Genomic DNA, 17,300 nt, shown 5'->3' on the forward strand with positions numbered 1-17,300 from the left:
GTCGGCTTGTCTTGTATGAATTATGAAATTAGGCCTATGCTATGCTGCACTTGTGGCGAATCTGTGCTGTAATTGTGCTCTTTGTTTCAATAAAGCCCCCCAGATTGCCTCTGATGACATTAATGTATGTCTTTTTCATAACGTTACTTAGTACTGGGTTTATTGGAGTATAGATTCTGTGGAGTGTTAGCTAATCCTCCTCAGTGTATTCATTCATTTATAAACATGTTGTTTAATAAGTTATATCAGTGAGGTTGTTTATGCTTTAATTTACAGCCCTGGTATATACTTAGACATTGCATGAAAAATGGTTATTAGTCGATTTGTACCTACTTTTTGATTATTTGGGGTTCATTGAAACTCTAAACCTACTGTAAGTAATAGGTTGTTCCTTAGTTCATACCAAGACTAAAACAGAACTGTAAAATAAAGTGTAATGTCCCATAGTTCCCTTAGGTTAGATCGTTTCTGTAGGTTGTGATGATACAGGAGTTCCGTTAGACACACATTCGCTGCGTCCTGGTTCCTTTCTCGCCAAATGATCTTTGTTACCAGATAGTGTTTGCTTGAGATGAGTTATCATAGATGCTGATTTAGGCTGTTTGTGGCCGAGAACCCTCCCGACGCGGAGACTAGAATTACACTGATGTAGGAAACAAACTCTGGGGTCATCCAACGACCTAGTCAAACAGTCTTCAAGTTCCTCAATCTGAAGGAGGAGAGCTCATCTCGTAGTGGAGCAGTTCTTTATCCAAGGGACACCTTTATGGTCCAAGTTTGAAAGAGAGCATACAGACTACAGACTGCAATATTGCTTTCATGCAGTGTTTTCAGAACAGTGCTAAATTAAGGACAGCAGATGAGTAGAGGAAGCCACTTCAGATAACCAAGTATTTTGCATATGAACTCTATTTCTAGGGGAAACTGAAAGTTAATTAGCAACTACAGACACAAAAACCCTTACAAACTAGCCTTGAACCCTTTACTGTAGCTAGAGAGGATATGGGGCCTACTGGGGATTGTGGGGAACAGACCGGGATCATGTTCATTAGGCACAAAACGTTCAGATATCTGACTGAAATAGGGAGGGACTACCTGAACTTGTCCAATAAGGAACGGTCATATTCTTTAGACTATTGCAACCTGCTTAAAAATATGGCACACACACACTTGATGGTTTCAAACAATCCTAACCTGTGCTCTGTGTGTTTCAGCTGGACCAGCTGGTGGTTGATGCAGCCAAAGAGAAGAGGGACATGGAGCAGAAACACTCCACCATTCAACAGAAGGTAACACACACATACACACACACAGAAACATGACTCACCTTTTTTGGCACACTTGCGCTATACACTGAGTGTACAAAACATTAAGAATACCTTCCAAATCTTGAGTTGCACCCCCACTTTTGCCCTCAGAACAGCCTCAATTTATCGGGGCAAGGACTCAAAAAGGTGTCAAGCATTCCACAAGGGATGCTGGCCCATGTTGACTCCAATGCTTCCCAAGTTGGCTGGATGTCCTTTGGCACTGGCAGGATAGAGTTTGGGAAACCCTGCTCTAGCTAAGCTTGAGCGCGCACACACACACCCTCCTTGTCTCTAGCCTTGGGGAGCTCTGGTTTAAAGCAATGATTTGACTGAGCCGGGTCCTTTTCCCTCAGCCATAAAGCCTTTCTTATTGCACTCTAACCCATTCTATGAAAGGATCAGCCCTGAAACTGGGATTTTCAGAAAGCCTCACCAATATACCCCCAGTTACTCATCCACTTCTGCCCTTCTTCACTCTAATGCATGCAGTCATAGAAATGGAGGATCTGTCATTCTACTTCTATGAGTACAGCATGTATTGTAATGAAAAAAAGTAATTATTAACGACTATCTATGAGGTATTTTGTCATTGTATTTTGTCACCCCCTTCACTTCTGTACCTATCTACTCACTCTAATACACACACTATCATTATATTTATCATTCTATTTCTATGCAAACAGTATGAATGGTGAATTCATTATTTCATTAATGATGACTATTAATGGTTTATTTAGCGCTATGAAACACAGAACTGCAACTTACTAATGTGTTGTGGAACACTAGAAGAGTAGAGGAGTCATTGGGCAGGCGTTGATAATGGGATCTCACAGGCTATGTCCTAAATGGCACCCTAATAAGTCACCGACACACACCATGCTTTATTCAAGTGGGTCGGACGCTTCGGGGCTCACTTACCAAACGACAGGGATACGTTTCACCATCTATCCCTGTTCGCTACTCTCCCTGTAGATTTAATAGATGCTCCCCAGCCCGTGGCTGCAACCCATGTGGAATTCCTAGTCTCCGGCAGCTTTTAGACCTGCCGATTTGTGGTCAATAAGGCTGCCCTTAAGTCCCTACACTTTTTGGCCCTGATGGAGACATGGATTACCCCAAAAAATACTGCTACTCCAGCTGCTCTCTCGTCATCTGACTGTGTTCTCTCATAATCCGAGAGCGTCTGGTCGTGGTGGCACTGGGCTACTAACTTCTCCTAATTGGAGATTTTCTCTTTTCCCTCTCTCTCACCAGTATCTCCTCATTTGAATTCCATCTGGTCACTGTTACTTGTCCACTCAAGCTTAACATTGTTTTCGTCTATCGCCACCAGGTGTCCTTGGAGAGTTCTTGATAAGCTAATTTCCCGACGATGGCTCACCAGTCATCGTACTGGGCGACTTTAAACTCCCGACGCCTGACTGCAATTAATTTCTTTCCAACTCTTTCTTTCCACTCCTTTCAGGGTTTCATGAAAATCCTGGAAAAGTCATGGAATTTTGAAATTGTGTTTTCCAGGCCTGGAAAAGTCTTGTAAAATTATAAAATCAGAAAAGTTTTGGAAAAGTCAATGGAAATTAAATAATTTCAGTTCATGTAATTTATCTAGGTACTGTTTTAAAATATTTTATGAATCAAATAAAAATATCAGCCAGAATCGGAATGACACTTTAGCGCGTCTGTGTTAGCGAGTATCACCTGCATGCATGTGTGGGCCGAGACGAGTGGGCCGTTGCTCAAGGAGAGAGAGGCAGTCGGACAATATGATAGAGAACAGACTAATAAATAGGTAGCCAATTCAAAACATATCTTGTAGTTAAATGTTTTCGTCATGACCCAAAAACTTTCCACCGACACTTGCGAGTGTGGGCTTGCTTCAGCTGAATAGCCATTTGATCTTTGATATATTAAATGAGTGAATTATTTCAAAAAGCATAAAACGTATTTGGTTGTAATGTTGCATTGTTGTACATCAAGGGTGGTTAACCATCCTCCAGGAGAGCTAATGGGTGTGCAGGCCTTTATTCCAGTGCCCCTCTAACAAACCTAATTTTAGAAATTAGCTGCTCAACCGGACCTTGATAAACTGGCCCTGTGTTTGAGCAGAGCTTGATCAAAAGCCTGCACACCCAGTACCTCTCCAGACTGAGGGTAGACCACGTGTTTTATACTGTTGCCTAACAGGTGTTCTACTTTGGGGAGGGGGGGGGGGTAAAAGTGATGGAGAAATCATGGAAAAGTCATGAAATTCCATCTGTCAAAATGTGTATGAACCCTGCCCTTTACTCTTTTGACCCCTTTCCCAATCCCCTTCCACTCACAAGGCAGGCAATACGCTTAACCTCATCTTCACAAGAGGCTGTTTCCCTTCTAATCTCTCTGCAACCCCCCTCCATGTCTCGGAACACTACTCCTCCAACCCTTCCCACTTTGCTCCTACCTAGATGGTCATGCGCCGCCGCAATCTTTGCTCTCTCTCTCCCACTACTGTCTCCTATCCTATCCTCTTTTCCTTTGGCTTAATCCTTCTCCCTCCTGTCTCCTGACTCTGCCTCTTCGACAGTACTCTTCTCCCTTTCCGCATCCTTCGACCCCCACTGTCCCCTTTCCTCCCAGCCGGCTCGACCTTCCCCTCTTGCTCCAGTGGCTGAGTGACTCACTGTGTGCTTACAGAACAGGGCTGGGCGGAAATGGAAGATAACTAAACTTCTGAAGGACCTATCATCCTTCCACTCCCCCTTCTGTACCTTCTCTTCCTCTCTATCTGCTTCTAATGCCACTTTCTATCACTCTAAATTTCAAGCTTTTTTCAACTTTCTCCTCCACCTTCTCCCTCCTCCCGCTCTGTGGACGACTTTGTCAACCACTTTGGAAAAAAGGTTAACAATATCCGTTCCTCATTCTCTCGGGCTACTGAGCCCACTGATCCCACTCACACAGAACTTCCCTACGCCTTGACCTCTTTCTCCCCTCTCTCTTTCTAGATGATATCCTGTGACTAGTGATGTCTGGCCGCTCGACAACCTGCCTACTTGACCCCATCCCCTCCTCCCTTCTCCACACCATCTCTGGAGACCTTTGCCCATTCTTCACTTCCTTCAACTCATCCCTGACATCAAAAACTACAGACCGGTATCCCTTCTTTCTTTTCTTTCCTAAACACTTGAGCCTGTTGTCTCTGACCAACTCTCTCGTTGTCTCTCTCAGAATGATCTTCTTGACCCTAACCAGTCAGGCTTCAAGGCGACTCACTCAACTGAGACCGCTCTCTTCTGTGTCACGGAGGCTCTCCGCTCTGCCAAAGCGGACTCTCTCTCCTCTGCGACTAAATCTAACTGCTCCCTTCGACATCGTGAACCATCAGATCCTCCTCTCCATTCTCTCAGGGTTGGGTGTCTCAGGTTCTGCACAATCCTGGATTGCATCATACCTGGCAAGTCGCTCCTACCAGGTGGTGTGAAGAGGATCTGTGTCTGCACCACGTGCTCTCACTACTGCTGTCCCCCAGGGTTCGGTTCTAGGCCCTCTCCTTTTTTCTCTTTACACCCTGGCAAACTTTTCAGCTTGGATGTCGGCCCACCAGCTCAAGGTCAACCTCGACAATACACAGCTGATCTTCCTCTCGGGCAGTGTTCATTTTGGAACTCTTTTTAGTCTATCGTTTTTCTGCTTAACATCCTATTCTCTTCCCAACAGAATAAATATGAGGGGGGGGGGGGGGGGAATTAAATATATATATATAATCATCTGGCCATGAATTCCTAAGCCTACATAGATATTAAAGAGCGACGGAGAGGGAGACGTTGCACCTCCGTCACTCGATCACGCCATTATCAATGTTCCACAGACGCCGAAGCCACATTGATGTCCAAAAGTAAAACGGAGGCTAATGACTTTGAATGGGAACTAATGAGCTAAAAGCCCAGTAATGTAGTCGAGTCCGATTGAAGTCCCCTGCTACCAAATGTTTGCATTTTGGCTCCCAGGGCCACGTTCAGTTGCAAAACATTCTCTAACGTTGCAGATAAAGATTCCATGAATAGAGCCAACGTTATTCCTTATTCAACATGTCAGAGAGAGATGTTTGTTCTACATAGCATATTTATATCTGAACGTACCAAAACGTTGCGTCCTGCTGAACGTGCCCCAGCTATAACTACCGTAATTGCTGGACTATTAAGCGCACCTGAATATAAGCCGTACCCACTGAATTTTTTTAAAATATGTATTTTGTACATAAATAAACCGCACATGTCTATAAGCCGCAAGTGCCTACCGGTACATTGAAACAAATGAACTTTACACAGCCTTTAAACGAAACACGGTTTGTAACAAAAATAAATAGGCTTTTAAACGAAACACGGCTTGTAACAAAAATAAATAGGCTTTAACGAAACACGGCTTGTAACAAAAATAAAAAAAATAGCAGTAAACAGTAGCCTACCAAGAAAGTCAAACTTCATTGCGGTGGCGATTGTTTTGGCTTTCAGTCGGATCTGCACAGTTGAAACACCTCGGCCGTCTGCTCTCTGTGTGTTGACCCAGTCTTCAAGCTCATTTTCTAGTTCGGGCCATCTGCTTTTCTTCTCTGAAAGCTTTTGTTGTCTTTTTGCACTGAGTCAGTTCCTCACACTGCTGTTTCCAAAGTCTTATCATCGACTCATTAAGGCCAAGCTCCCGTGCAGCAGCTCTATTTCCTTTTCCAACAGCCAGATCGATCGCCTTCAAGTTGAAAGCTGCATCATATGCATTTCTCCGTGTCTTTGCCATGATGAGGGTGACAAAATGACTACCGTAATCAGAATGATGGGAAGTTTGAGCGCGCTCGATTTACGTCACATTATGTGACGGTGCTCAGTTTTTTTGGCGGCGTGAATCTTGTGAAAAAAGAAAAAAAAACATAAATTAGCCGCGTCATTGTATAAACCGCGAGGTTCATAGCGTGGGAAAAAAGTAGCGGCTTATAGTCCGGAAATTACGGTAGCTAATGAGGTAACAAGCCTGAACAAGGTGAAGCCTAAACAAATTTTTAGCAGCCCCGTCCGCAAGTAGCCTAGTTTTAAAATGGTCCGTGACATGCTTTATGAATGTACACTGAACAAAAATATAAACGCAACATGTCGGTCCCATGAGCCGAAGTAAAAGATCCCAGAAATGTTCCATATTCACAAAAAGCTTATTTCTCTCAAATGATGTGCACAAATTTGTTTAGTTCCATGTTAGTGAGCATTTCTCCTTTGCCAAGATAATCTATCCACCTGACAGGTGTGGCATATCAAGAAGCTGATTAAACAGCATGATCATTACACAGGTGCACCTACTGCTGGGGACATTAAAAGTTCACTTGAAAATGTGCAGTTTTGTCACGCAACACAATGCCACAGATGTCTCAAGTTTTGATGGATCGTGCAATTGGCATGATTTCTCCATCACTGGCAAGACCTCTCCATCACGCACGGTTGACAAATCCACCGTGTCCTCCTCTGAGTGCAAAGAACCTTGGCATGACCCTGGATAACAACCTGTCGTTCTCTGCAAATATCAAAGCAGTGACTTCGCTCCTGCGGGTTCATGCTCTACAACATCCATGTAAAGCACAACCTTTCCTCACACAGGAATTGGCGAAGGTCCTAATCCAGGCACTTGTCATCTCCCATCTAAACTACTGCAACTCTCTGTTGTCTGGGCTCCCCGCTTGTGCCACCAAACCCCTGCAACTTAGCCAGAACGCCGCAGCCCGCCTGGTGTTCAACCCATGTCACCTCGCTCCTCCGCACACTCCACTGGCTTCCATTTGAAACTTGCATCATCTTCAAGACCCTGTTGTTTGCCTACGGAGCAGCAAGGGGAACTGCCCCTCCTTACCTTCAGGCTATGCTCTCAGTGGACACCTGCTCATCGAACATCTCATTCCAAATTCATGGGCATTAATATGGAGTTGGGCTCTCTTTACTGCTATAACAGCCTTCATTCTTATGGGAAGGCTTTCCACTAAATGTTGGAACATTGCTTCCATTTAGCCACAAGAGCATTAGTGAGGTCAGGCACTGATGTTGGGCGATTCGGCCTGGCTCGCAGTTGGCGTTCTAATTCATCCCAAAGAAGTTCGATGGGGTTGAGGTCAAGGCTCTGTGCAGGCCAGTCAAGTTCTTCCACATCGATCTCGACAAACCATTTCTGTATGGACATCGCTTTGTGCACAAGGGCATTGTCATGCTGAAACAGGAAAGGGTCTTCCCCAAACTGTTGCCACAAAGTTAGAAGCACAGAATCGTTTAGCATGTCATTGTATGCCGTAGCATTTAATATTTCCCTTCACTTGAACTAAGGGGCCTAGCCCAAACCGATATTTATCCTCCGCCAAACTTTACAGTTGGCACTATGCATTGGGGCAGGTAGCGTTTTCCTAGCATCCGCAAAGCCCAGATACGTCCGTCAGACTGCCAGATGGTGAAGCATAATTTATCACTCCAGAGAACTTGTTTCCACTGCTCCAAAGTCCAATGGCGGCGAGCTTTACACCACTCCAGACGCTTGGCATTGCGCATGGTAATCTTAGGCTTGTGTGGGGCTGCTTGGCCATGGAAACCCATTTCATAAAGCTCCTGACGAACAGTTATTGTGCCGACGTTGCTTCCAGAGGCATTTTGAAACTCGGTAGTGAGTCTTGTACCCGAGGACAGACGATTTTTACTCGCCAAGTGCTTCAGAACTCGGCGGACCCGTTCTGTGAGTTTGTGTGGCCTACCTCTTTGCGGCTGAGCAGTTGTTGCTCCTAGACGTTTCCACTTCACAATACCATCACTTACAGTTGACCGGAGAAGCTGTATCAGGGCAGACTTTTTACAAACTGACTTTTTGTTAAGGTGGCATCCTATGATGGTGCCATGTTGAAAGTCACTGAGCTCTTCAATAAGGCAATTCTACTGCCAATGTTTTGTCTATGGTGATTGCATGGCTGTGTACTAGATTTTATACACCTCTTAGCAACGGGTGTGGCTGAAATAGACACATCCACTAATTTGAAGGGCTGTCCACATACTTTTTTATATAAACTGTATATATAGTTGTATATATAGTTGTGTGTGCCAGATTATTTTTGGGATCCTTCAAAGTAGCCACCCTTTGCCTTGATGACAGCTTTGCACAATCTTGGCATTCTCGCAACCAGCTTCATGAGGTAGTCACTCAACCAAATTGGGATGATTTGAACCGCAGAGTCAAGGAAAAACATCCAACAAGTGCTCAGCATATGTGGGAACTCCTTCAAGACAGTTGGAAAAGCATTCCAGGTGAAGCTGGTTGAGAAAATGCCAAGAGTGTGCAAAGCTTTCAACAAGGCAAATGGTGGCTACTTGATTTGTTTAACACTTATTTTGTTACTACATGATTCTATATGTGTTATTTCATAGTTTTGATGTCTTCACTATTATTCTACGATGTAGAAAATAGTAAAAAAGTAAGAAACCTTTGAGTGAGTAGGTGTGTCCAAACCTTTGATTGGTACTGTATACAGTGCTTTCGGAAAGTATTCAGACCCCTTGACTTTTTCCACATTTTGTTACGTTACAGCCTTTTTCTAAAATTGATTAAATCGTTTTTTCTTCTCATCAATCTAGACACAATACCCCATAATGAGCTCTGTCAGGATGTATGGGGAGCGACACTGCACACCTATTTTCAAGTCTCTCCAGAGATGGTCGATCGGGTTCAAGTCCGGGCTCTGGCTGGGCCACTCAAGGACATTCAGAGACTTGTCCCGAAGCCACTCATGCGTTGTTTTGGCTGTGTGCTTAGGGTCGTTGTCCTGTTGGCTCTGGAGCAGATTTTTATCAAGTATCTCTCTGTATTTTTCTCCGTTCATCGTTCCCTCAATCCTGACTAGTCTCCCAGTCCCTGCCGCTGAAGAAAACCCCACAGCACGATTCTGCCACCACTGTGCTTCACCGTAGGGATGGCGCCAGGTTTCCTCCAGATGTGACGCTTGGCTTTCAGGCCAAAGAGTTAAATCTTGCTTTCATCAGACCAGAGAATCTTGTTTCTCATGGTCAGAACGTATTTTAGGTGCCTTTAAGCAAACTCCAAGAGGGCTGTCATGTACCTCTTACTGAGGAGTGGCTTCCGTCTGGCCACTCTACCATAAAAGCTTGATTGGTGGAGTTCTACAGAGATGGTTGTCCTTCTGGGAGGTTCTCCCATCTCCACTGAGGAACTCTGCCAGAGTGAACATCGGGTTCTTGGTCACCTGTCTGACCAAGTCCCTTCTCCCCCGATTGCTCAGTTTGGCCAGGCAGCCAGCTCTAGGAAGAGTCTTGGTGGTTCTAAACGTCTTCCATTTAAGAATGTGTTCTCGGGGACCTTCAATGCTGCAGAATTTTTTTGTACCTGTGCCTTGACACAGTCCTGTCGTCTCTGTGCTCTACGGACGATTCCTTCCACCTCATGGCATGGTTTTTGCTCTGACATGCACTGTCAACTGTGGGACCTTATAGAGACCGTGGACTCCAAGTTGTAGAAAATTCTCAAGGGTGATCAATGGAAAAAGGATGCACCTGAGCTTAATTTCGAGTCTCATTGCAAAGGGTCTGATACTTATGTAAATAAGGTATTTCAGTTTTTTATTTTTAATACATTTGCAAACATTTCTAAAAAACAGTTTTCGGTTTGCCATTATGGGGTATTGTGTGTAAATTTGATTAAAAATTTGATTTTAGAAAAAGGCTGTAACGTAACAAAATGTGGATAAAGTCAAGGCGTCTGAATACATTTCGAATGCATATATCTCCAAAAAAAAATGGAACACAATGGATAAGTTTCACTGGAACCTGTTTTTGTTGTTTGAGTTTGTTGGGATTTGTTGTGTGTGAATGTCTGTGTATGGATCTACGTCCAAGTTTGTTTGCCTGTCTGGCCTCTTAGTATGTCTGTCAGTCTGTGTCTGTATGTAAATCTCTTTCCAGCTCCATTTTTTGTGTCTGTGTGTGCATGTCTGTCTGTGTGTGTGAGCGGAACATGACGAACAGCAGCTTGCTCTCCAGCATGAGCAGCACTTCCAGCCAGGTGCCCTCTCATTCGCGGCCCGTGCAAATTTACACTCATCCTTGTGCGTCTTGCATCCCAGCGCCCTCCCTGTCCAACCCCCTCCCTTTTACTAGATGCTATTTTTATGTTGTCTCGCTCCCTCCCTCTCTCTTTCTCTTTCTGCCAGTATGTATCAGCAGTTCTAACCTCTCCTCTTTTTCTTCCACCTCTCTCCACTGTTCCCCAGGCTGCTCTGCAGGTAAGCCTTTTTTCCTCTGTGTATTTCTGTGCTATTTCGGTTCTTTCTGCATATTGATTGTCTGAAGTCATCATGATATATTATTGACACATACATGACGTGACCGGGTTAAGACCACTCAGTCCTCGTCACAGGTATGCGCGTGTCTGTTGAAATCCATGCATGTCGGCTGTGTTATATACCAGTCATTCATTCACCTAATGTGTTTATGATACAGCATATTGCGACAGTCTAGTCTTTATGCCTTACTGCAAAGGGAATGTGAGAGGCAAGGTTGATATCGGTCTAATTGCAACGTTGCAGAACATTACGAAAATGTGTTGTGCTAGCTGGGATAGGCTGAATCTATAACATACTAGCTAATTGCTCAGTTGAAATATTCGCCTAGACTCATGTGCATTTCATTTCCTCATGACTGCGGTTTTTAGAGTGTGCTTAGTATGCCTTATATCTGCCTGTGTGAATTATTAATACATTTCTAGAGGGCTCCATCGTGTTACAGATTGTCCCCTTTTGGACAAGCTAAGTTTAGCTCAAAGTATTAGCTTTTCTGCTTCTCAGAGGAGGAGGCAGTGGATTGTGAACTGGAAAGGGTTCATTTTGGTTTTGTGGTTTGTGCATGCTGCAGGAGAAAACATGAGTCTATATACATACTCACACAAAGTAGAGTACATGGCTCTCAAATAGAGGCTGTATAAATGTTTCATGCTGGAGATAATCTGCACGGGGTTCGGTTGGTTATTCTAAACCCATTGCGCAAGCCAGCATCGACCTGCACACACGCACACACACACTCGCATCCCAATGAGTTCGCATGCCGCTGCGGCCTCAGCGGAAGGGGGAGGTGCCAAACTCAGCCAGCAGCAGTGACGAGTGTTGATGAGGGACGGACAGACACACACAGGGTAAGGAGGGAGGCTTGTTTTGGAGAGAGGGAGCTAGTCCGAGTGTGACAGGGCTGTCACTTGAGATGCTGCGGGAGGACAGGCAGAGGTAGCTTCCACTAGCTAGCCATTGTCAAGGTGACTGGGACACCGACACACACACTGACCTGCTGTCACAGACATGAAGATGAAGATCTTCAGCAGATTCCACTATGTGTGGTATCTGGTGAGTCCGCTGAAAGAAGGGGGCAAAACATGTTTATTTTTAGCTTCATATGGCTCTGTGCCATGGTCATGCTCTCTGTTGTGTGTGTGTTCAACTGTCTCCTCTTTCTCAGTTTCTCAGCCCTTTCTCAGTCTTCTGGTGTTACTCTTTTAGGAGGTGACAGAGGTTGAACCTTTTCCCGATGGACGCAGCTTTTGCGCGTGGAGGTCCTCCGTATGTAATAATTGATTTTCATTTTTTTTTTTTTTTCATTGACCCCCCCCCCGCCAACTCCCTCCTCTTCTCCCTGCATAACCAGAGTGATTAGGGATTCCATTGTCATGCTGTACATTCATGTGGTTTTCACATTCTAAAGTATGTCTCCCACGGTTTACCTTCTGACTACAAAGCAATAGCCTGGTCCCAGATCTGTTTGTGCTGTCTTGCCAACTCCTTGTCACTCATGGTCCAGTTGTCAAGACAGCCCAATTGGATCTGGGATCAGGCTAAAGAAGCATGGGTTTGACGTCTGCTTACATGTGAGTTCTGAGCTCTGGTTGTTGTCATTACTTGGGCTCTGTTTTACACCTTTATTACTTCTGTTCCTTGAAGCAATATCCTGTCTGACATGGATGGATTGATGGATTGATATACTGTATGATGCAACCCATGCTTTCACCTATCCAATCGTGTCAGATCAGTTTTTTTTTTTTTTTTTTTACAGGGCCACGTTTTGCCCACACAGTCGATTATTGCCTTGTCCTTTGAACGGTTGGGGATTGGATTCTATGTCCCTTGTCTGTCTTGAGTCCTGGCTGTATGGCTGTTTTACAGTTGTATGGCTTTGTGTGTGGGTATTGTGGACAGGATCCAGGTTTAGTGGTGTGTATGTAGAGGGATGCCATGTTTTTATCCCTGCCCCAAAGTAACAACTATTTTATTCCTTTCCAGGGCACATGCTGGGACAGAGGCCTTGAATAATACATACAGCCTAAAAATACGTCTTAGAGAGTCTGTTTGAGTAGGCTACACACTGTTACATTGTAAAAGGATTCCTTAGTTTAAGTGTACTATACAGTGTACACACTAGGGTACATTGTTTTATGGTTGGGTGATATTAAGATAGTATCATCTATCGACGATGATTGAGAGCCATTGTTGATGGTGAAGACATTGTGATATGACAGACGATGGATAGCCTATTTTAACTTGACTGCCTATAAAATCTCGCACAGCAGGGCAGCACACAAGTGACATTCCGAGTAATTTGCCTATTCCTATTTGCTATAACCTATTTCAATAAATATGTTGTATACAGAATGCAAGAGAGGAATGTAGGGTGAGCAGAGAATTCCACCAAAGCAGCGCAAAATGTCGAATCATAAAATATTGTTTCTCTCTGTCAGATTATAGTCTAAACCATACTGTGGGGTCTGGAATTATTGGATCCCTTGATAAAGAAGAGCAAAAAATACTAAAATAAATACAAATACTGTATTTGTATGCTATTGTATACTTTATTATTTTTATATTATTTTATACTTATGCAATTGCTCAGAGAAAGATTTTGTTTAACAAGTAATAAAAAATAAATACAAAAAATCTAAGGGTCAAAAGGATTGTATCCCCTGCAGAAGGTGAGCTAGCTTGAGGGCCTCGGGTGCGACCGCCCCAAGTCCCAAAAAATTGCTGATTTTTATTTGTTTGACCGTTCGGGACCTTTAAATCTAATTCCCATGTAAAATAGCCTTTTGAGTGACTAAAATATCACCCATCATATTTTTGGGGGATAGCAATGCTAAATAATTGAGAAAGTATTTCTAACTACCAGGAAGTTTGAAAAGACCGGCTGAGTGGGCGGGGAGCTTATATTCATGAGCTCGCAGTTCTTTGACAGTTCTTTGAAACGCCTATGTCAAGAAACTTGGATGCAGTGTTTCAGTAAAATCATCTCAAGCAAATATGGTGATACACAAAGCAAGTCAAGCAACATGGAAATTACATCAATGATGTACATTTTTTTATACATCTCCCGTTTGGCTCTTGTGATGCGGTTCACAGCAGCAGTTTTGAATGAACCCCCCCCCTTTGTTCCATGCTGGCTGAAGACCTAGCTAGCCAGTAACTAGCTAACGTCAGACACGGATGAAAGGGGAGACATATATGTGTCTTTGCCATAGATGAATAGCGTAAACTTTTATAATTGCTGGAACCCTGTTTTTAAAAAGTAGGCTATATTCCCTTCTCTCTCCATTCGATAGGCTATAAATATGACTTTGGGCTACGGTATGCTTTCTCTCGATCAAACAATGAATGAATTTAATGGAGTTCCATCTCAAAAAGTTGTTTGAATACCCTCAAAAACGAAAGGTAGCCAGGGGACTATATCGATAGCCTATATAAAAATCGAATGAGAAGTTGAATCAAGTTTAAGCTTATTAAGAAATAAATTATCCGTGTGGGGTATAAAAATCACTCCATGCGAGGTTGAAAACCAAGTGGACAATCCTCCTACTAGACCTATCATAAAACCTTTAAGACAAGTTCAAGTTATGAACAGTAGGCCTAGCCTATTTCCCAAGTATTGTAATAGCCTAAGACGGTGTTGTCCTAAAGTTGCCCCTTTCAAAAAGAACAAGAATGAAAGTCTGAGTCTATAGGCCTACTAGGTATAGGCAATTCTCAGTCACAACTTTGAGAGATTGAACAAACAATATTAAGAGAGGATGAGGCAAATAAAGCAATTATCCAGTTCTATAATTGAACTCACTACAGCAGGACAGTCCATTCCTCATCAGTTGTTCAGTCGCTTTGATCCGCCATGTGCGTGCCACACACACAGACACATACAAACCTGTTCCATGCTGAAGCTCCACCAAAAAGGAATATTAGAAAAGATTTGCCTGCCCTTAGCCTCTGCCCAGGCTTTCAACAACATGATATTTCATCATGATTCATCCAGTTGTAGCATGCGATTTCGTGCTACAGCCCAGCTGTGTTTTTTAGCGGAGTAAAAAAATTTGGAATAGGGGGCGATACCATCATATCACAATGTTTTATGAGTGCATAATCACGATAGGACAAAGGTTTCCATCGCCCAACCCTAAATTGTTTTGTCTTTCTAATGTGTCTTTCTAGCATAACATTAGACTCTCTAGTTACTTTTTTTTAAATATATTTTTTTATATTTAGCAAAAATACAGCAACACTATAACAGTAATACATTTCAAAACAGGGGCACTTGATAGTGATACTTGCCAGTAGTATGAGAGTTGTGGTGTATTTACCAGTCACCCACTCTTGGATTGAAGGGTTAATTACATTCTGTGATGGGAGTCTTGTGTTGACACAGTTGGGAATCTTAAATTACATTTTCCGTTCCCCTACCATTCATGAACCTGGCACTGTCCACTGGATAAATTCTGTACTGTACCCCCATCCAGAAATATCCTCTGTCCTACGGTGTGTCATGGTGGAAAAGAGGGTGTGTCAAAGCAGGAAATCCCTAGGCTGAGGTGTTTAGCTCCAGGCCCTTTTGCTCAGGTTACAGTGCAGAATCTAATCTGGCTGTGAAGACAAACACACACACCGCTATCTGTAAGTATAGGCTGAGAGAGTGATGATGAAGCACAACACAGTGGTCAAACTCCTATCCAGATGAGCCAACGGCGTTTTGCAGACCTTACAGACTCAGGAGCAATTGGGCCAAATATAGGCTAGTGGAACCAATATCTGACAGTATGAAGACGGCAGATTTGACCATGACAATCTTAGGAAGTGCCTTGTGATCTCCATGTCGTGCTAATAGTCATTTGGAGCTGAGGATTACTTCCATCATTTCCACTTTGATGTTTATAAGCCTACAAATTATAGTAATATATTTCGATCCCCGATTGACTGCTTCAAGGACTGTTTCATTGACTCCTATAGTTTGTCTTCAAATGTTTCCCACAACAATCCTTGGAATTGAACAGTGAATTAATAGAAGTTCCATCGTTCCTCCAACACCCTGACTGTTTGTGGTGTCTAGTGTTACAGAGGAAAGTTTGGCAGGGGTGAGATCTAGCTCATGACAATGGTGGCTAGCCTGTCGGGTTATGGGGTTGTCGGTGGCTCTTTCAGAGAGAAGTCAACTCTGACCCAGACCAGAGGTGTTAGTTAGTTTACTGTTGCTGATAACAAGGATGAGGATGCAGCAGACACACTGAAAGGATGCATCGTCACAGAACTAGAATGGCGTCCCCATTCAAGTCAATGATGCCGTAATGGGTGGACTGCCAACCATTTTAAGAGTCATTCCCTCGTCCTTCTGTGTGTTTTCTAGGCCTGTATCTCATGCCAACTGAACATGACCCTGGATTACCGTAGCTATCCCTGTCAGTATCTTTCTTTGATCAACATCTGATCTCACCTAGGCCTAAATCAAATAAACCTGTATGTTTGACCATCATAGGGTCAATGACTTGAGAGTACAGAACACTATATGTATGTTTGTGTATGTATGTACAGTGCCTTCGGAAAGTATTCAGACTAATTTACTTTTTCCACAATTTGTTACGTGACAGCCTTATTGTAAAATGTATATTTAAAAAATAAACATATCATCAATCTACACACAATAACCCATAATGACAAAGCGGGGGAAAAAACGTATTCAGACCCTTTGCTACGAGACTCGAAATTGAGCTCAGGTGCATCCTGTTTCCATTGATCATCCTTGATGTTTCTACAACTTGGAGTCCACCTGTGGTAAATTCAATTGATTGAACATGATCTGGAAAAGCACACACCTTTCTATATAAGATCCCACAGTTGACAGTACATGTCAGAGCAAAAACCTAGCCATGAGGTCGAAGGAATTGTCCGTAAAGCTCAGAGACAGGATTGTGTCGAGGCACAGATCAAGGGAAGGTTACCAAAAATATTCTGCCGCATTGAGGTCCCCAAGAACACAGTGTACTCCATCATTCTTAAATGGAAGAAGTTTGGAACCACCAAGACTCTTCCTAGAGCTGGCCACCTGGCCAAACTGAGCAATCGGGGGAGAAGGGCGGTCAGAGAGGTGACCAAGAACCCGATGGTCACTGACAGAGCTCCAGAGTTACTCTGTGGAGATGGGAGAACCTTCCAGAAGGACAACCATCTCTTCAGCACTCCACCAATCAGGCCATTATGGCAGAGTGGCCAGACGGAAGCCACTCCTCAGTAAAAGGCACATGACAGCCAGCTTAGACTCTCAGACCATGAGAAACAAGATTTTCTAGTTTGATGAAACCAAGATTGAACTTTTTGGCCTGACTTTAAAGCGTCACATCTGGGGGAAACCTGGCACCCTCCCTACGGTTAAGCATGGTGGTGGCAGCATCATGCTGTGGGGATGTTTTTCTGCGGCAGGGACTGGGAGACTAGTCAGTATCGAGGGAAAGATGAACAGAGTAAAGTACAGAGATCCTTAATGAAAACCTGCTCCAGAGCGCTCAGGACCTCAGACTGGGGCAAAGGTTCACCTTCCTACAGGACAACGACCCTAAGCACACAGCCAAGACAATGCAGGAGTGGCTTCAGGACAAGTGTTAATGTCCTTGAGTGGTCCATCCAGAGCCCGGACTTGAACCCGATCG

The 17,300-nt window shown here is 43.7% G+C and overlaps 1 protein-coding gene across 1 annotated transcript in view; it reads left to right on the forward strand.

Moving 5' to 3' along the window:
- The window catches only part of LOC120054609 (arf-GAP with coiled-coil, ANK repeat and PH domain-containing protein 2-like), a 119,396-nt gene that overhangs the window by 77,412 nt on the left and 24,684 nt on the right, over nucleotides 1-17,300 (forward strand). The window contains exon 9 of the mRNA XM_039002083.1: nucleotides 1,215-1,289. Within this exon, the coding sequence (XP_038858011.1) occupies nucleotides 1,215-1,289 (75 nt within the window). The remainder of the gene's footprint in view (nucleotides 1-1,214; nucleotides 1,290-17,300) is intronic.

Source organism: Salvelinus namaycush, chromosome 10 (genome assembly GCF_016432855.1).
Source record: "Salvelinus namaycush isolate Seneca chromosome 10, SaNama_1.0, whole genome shotgun sequence".
Taxonomy (NCBI): domain Eukaryota; kingdom Metazoa; phylum Chordata; class Actinopteri; order Salmoniformes; family Salmonidae; genus Salvelinus; species Salvelinus namaycush.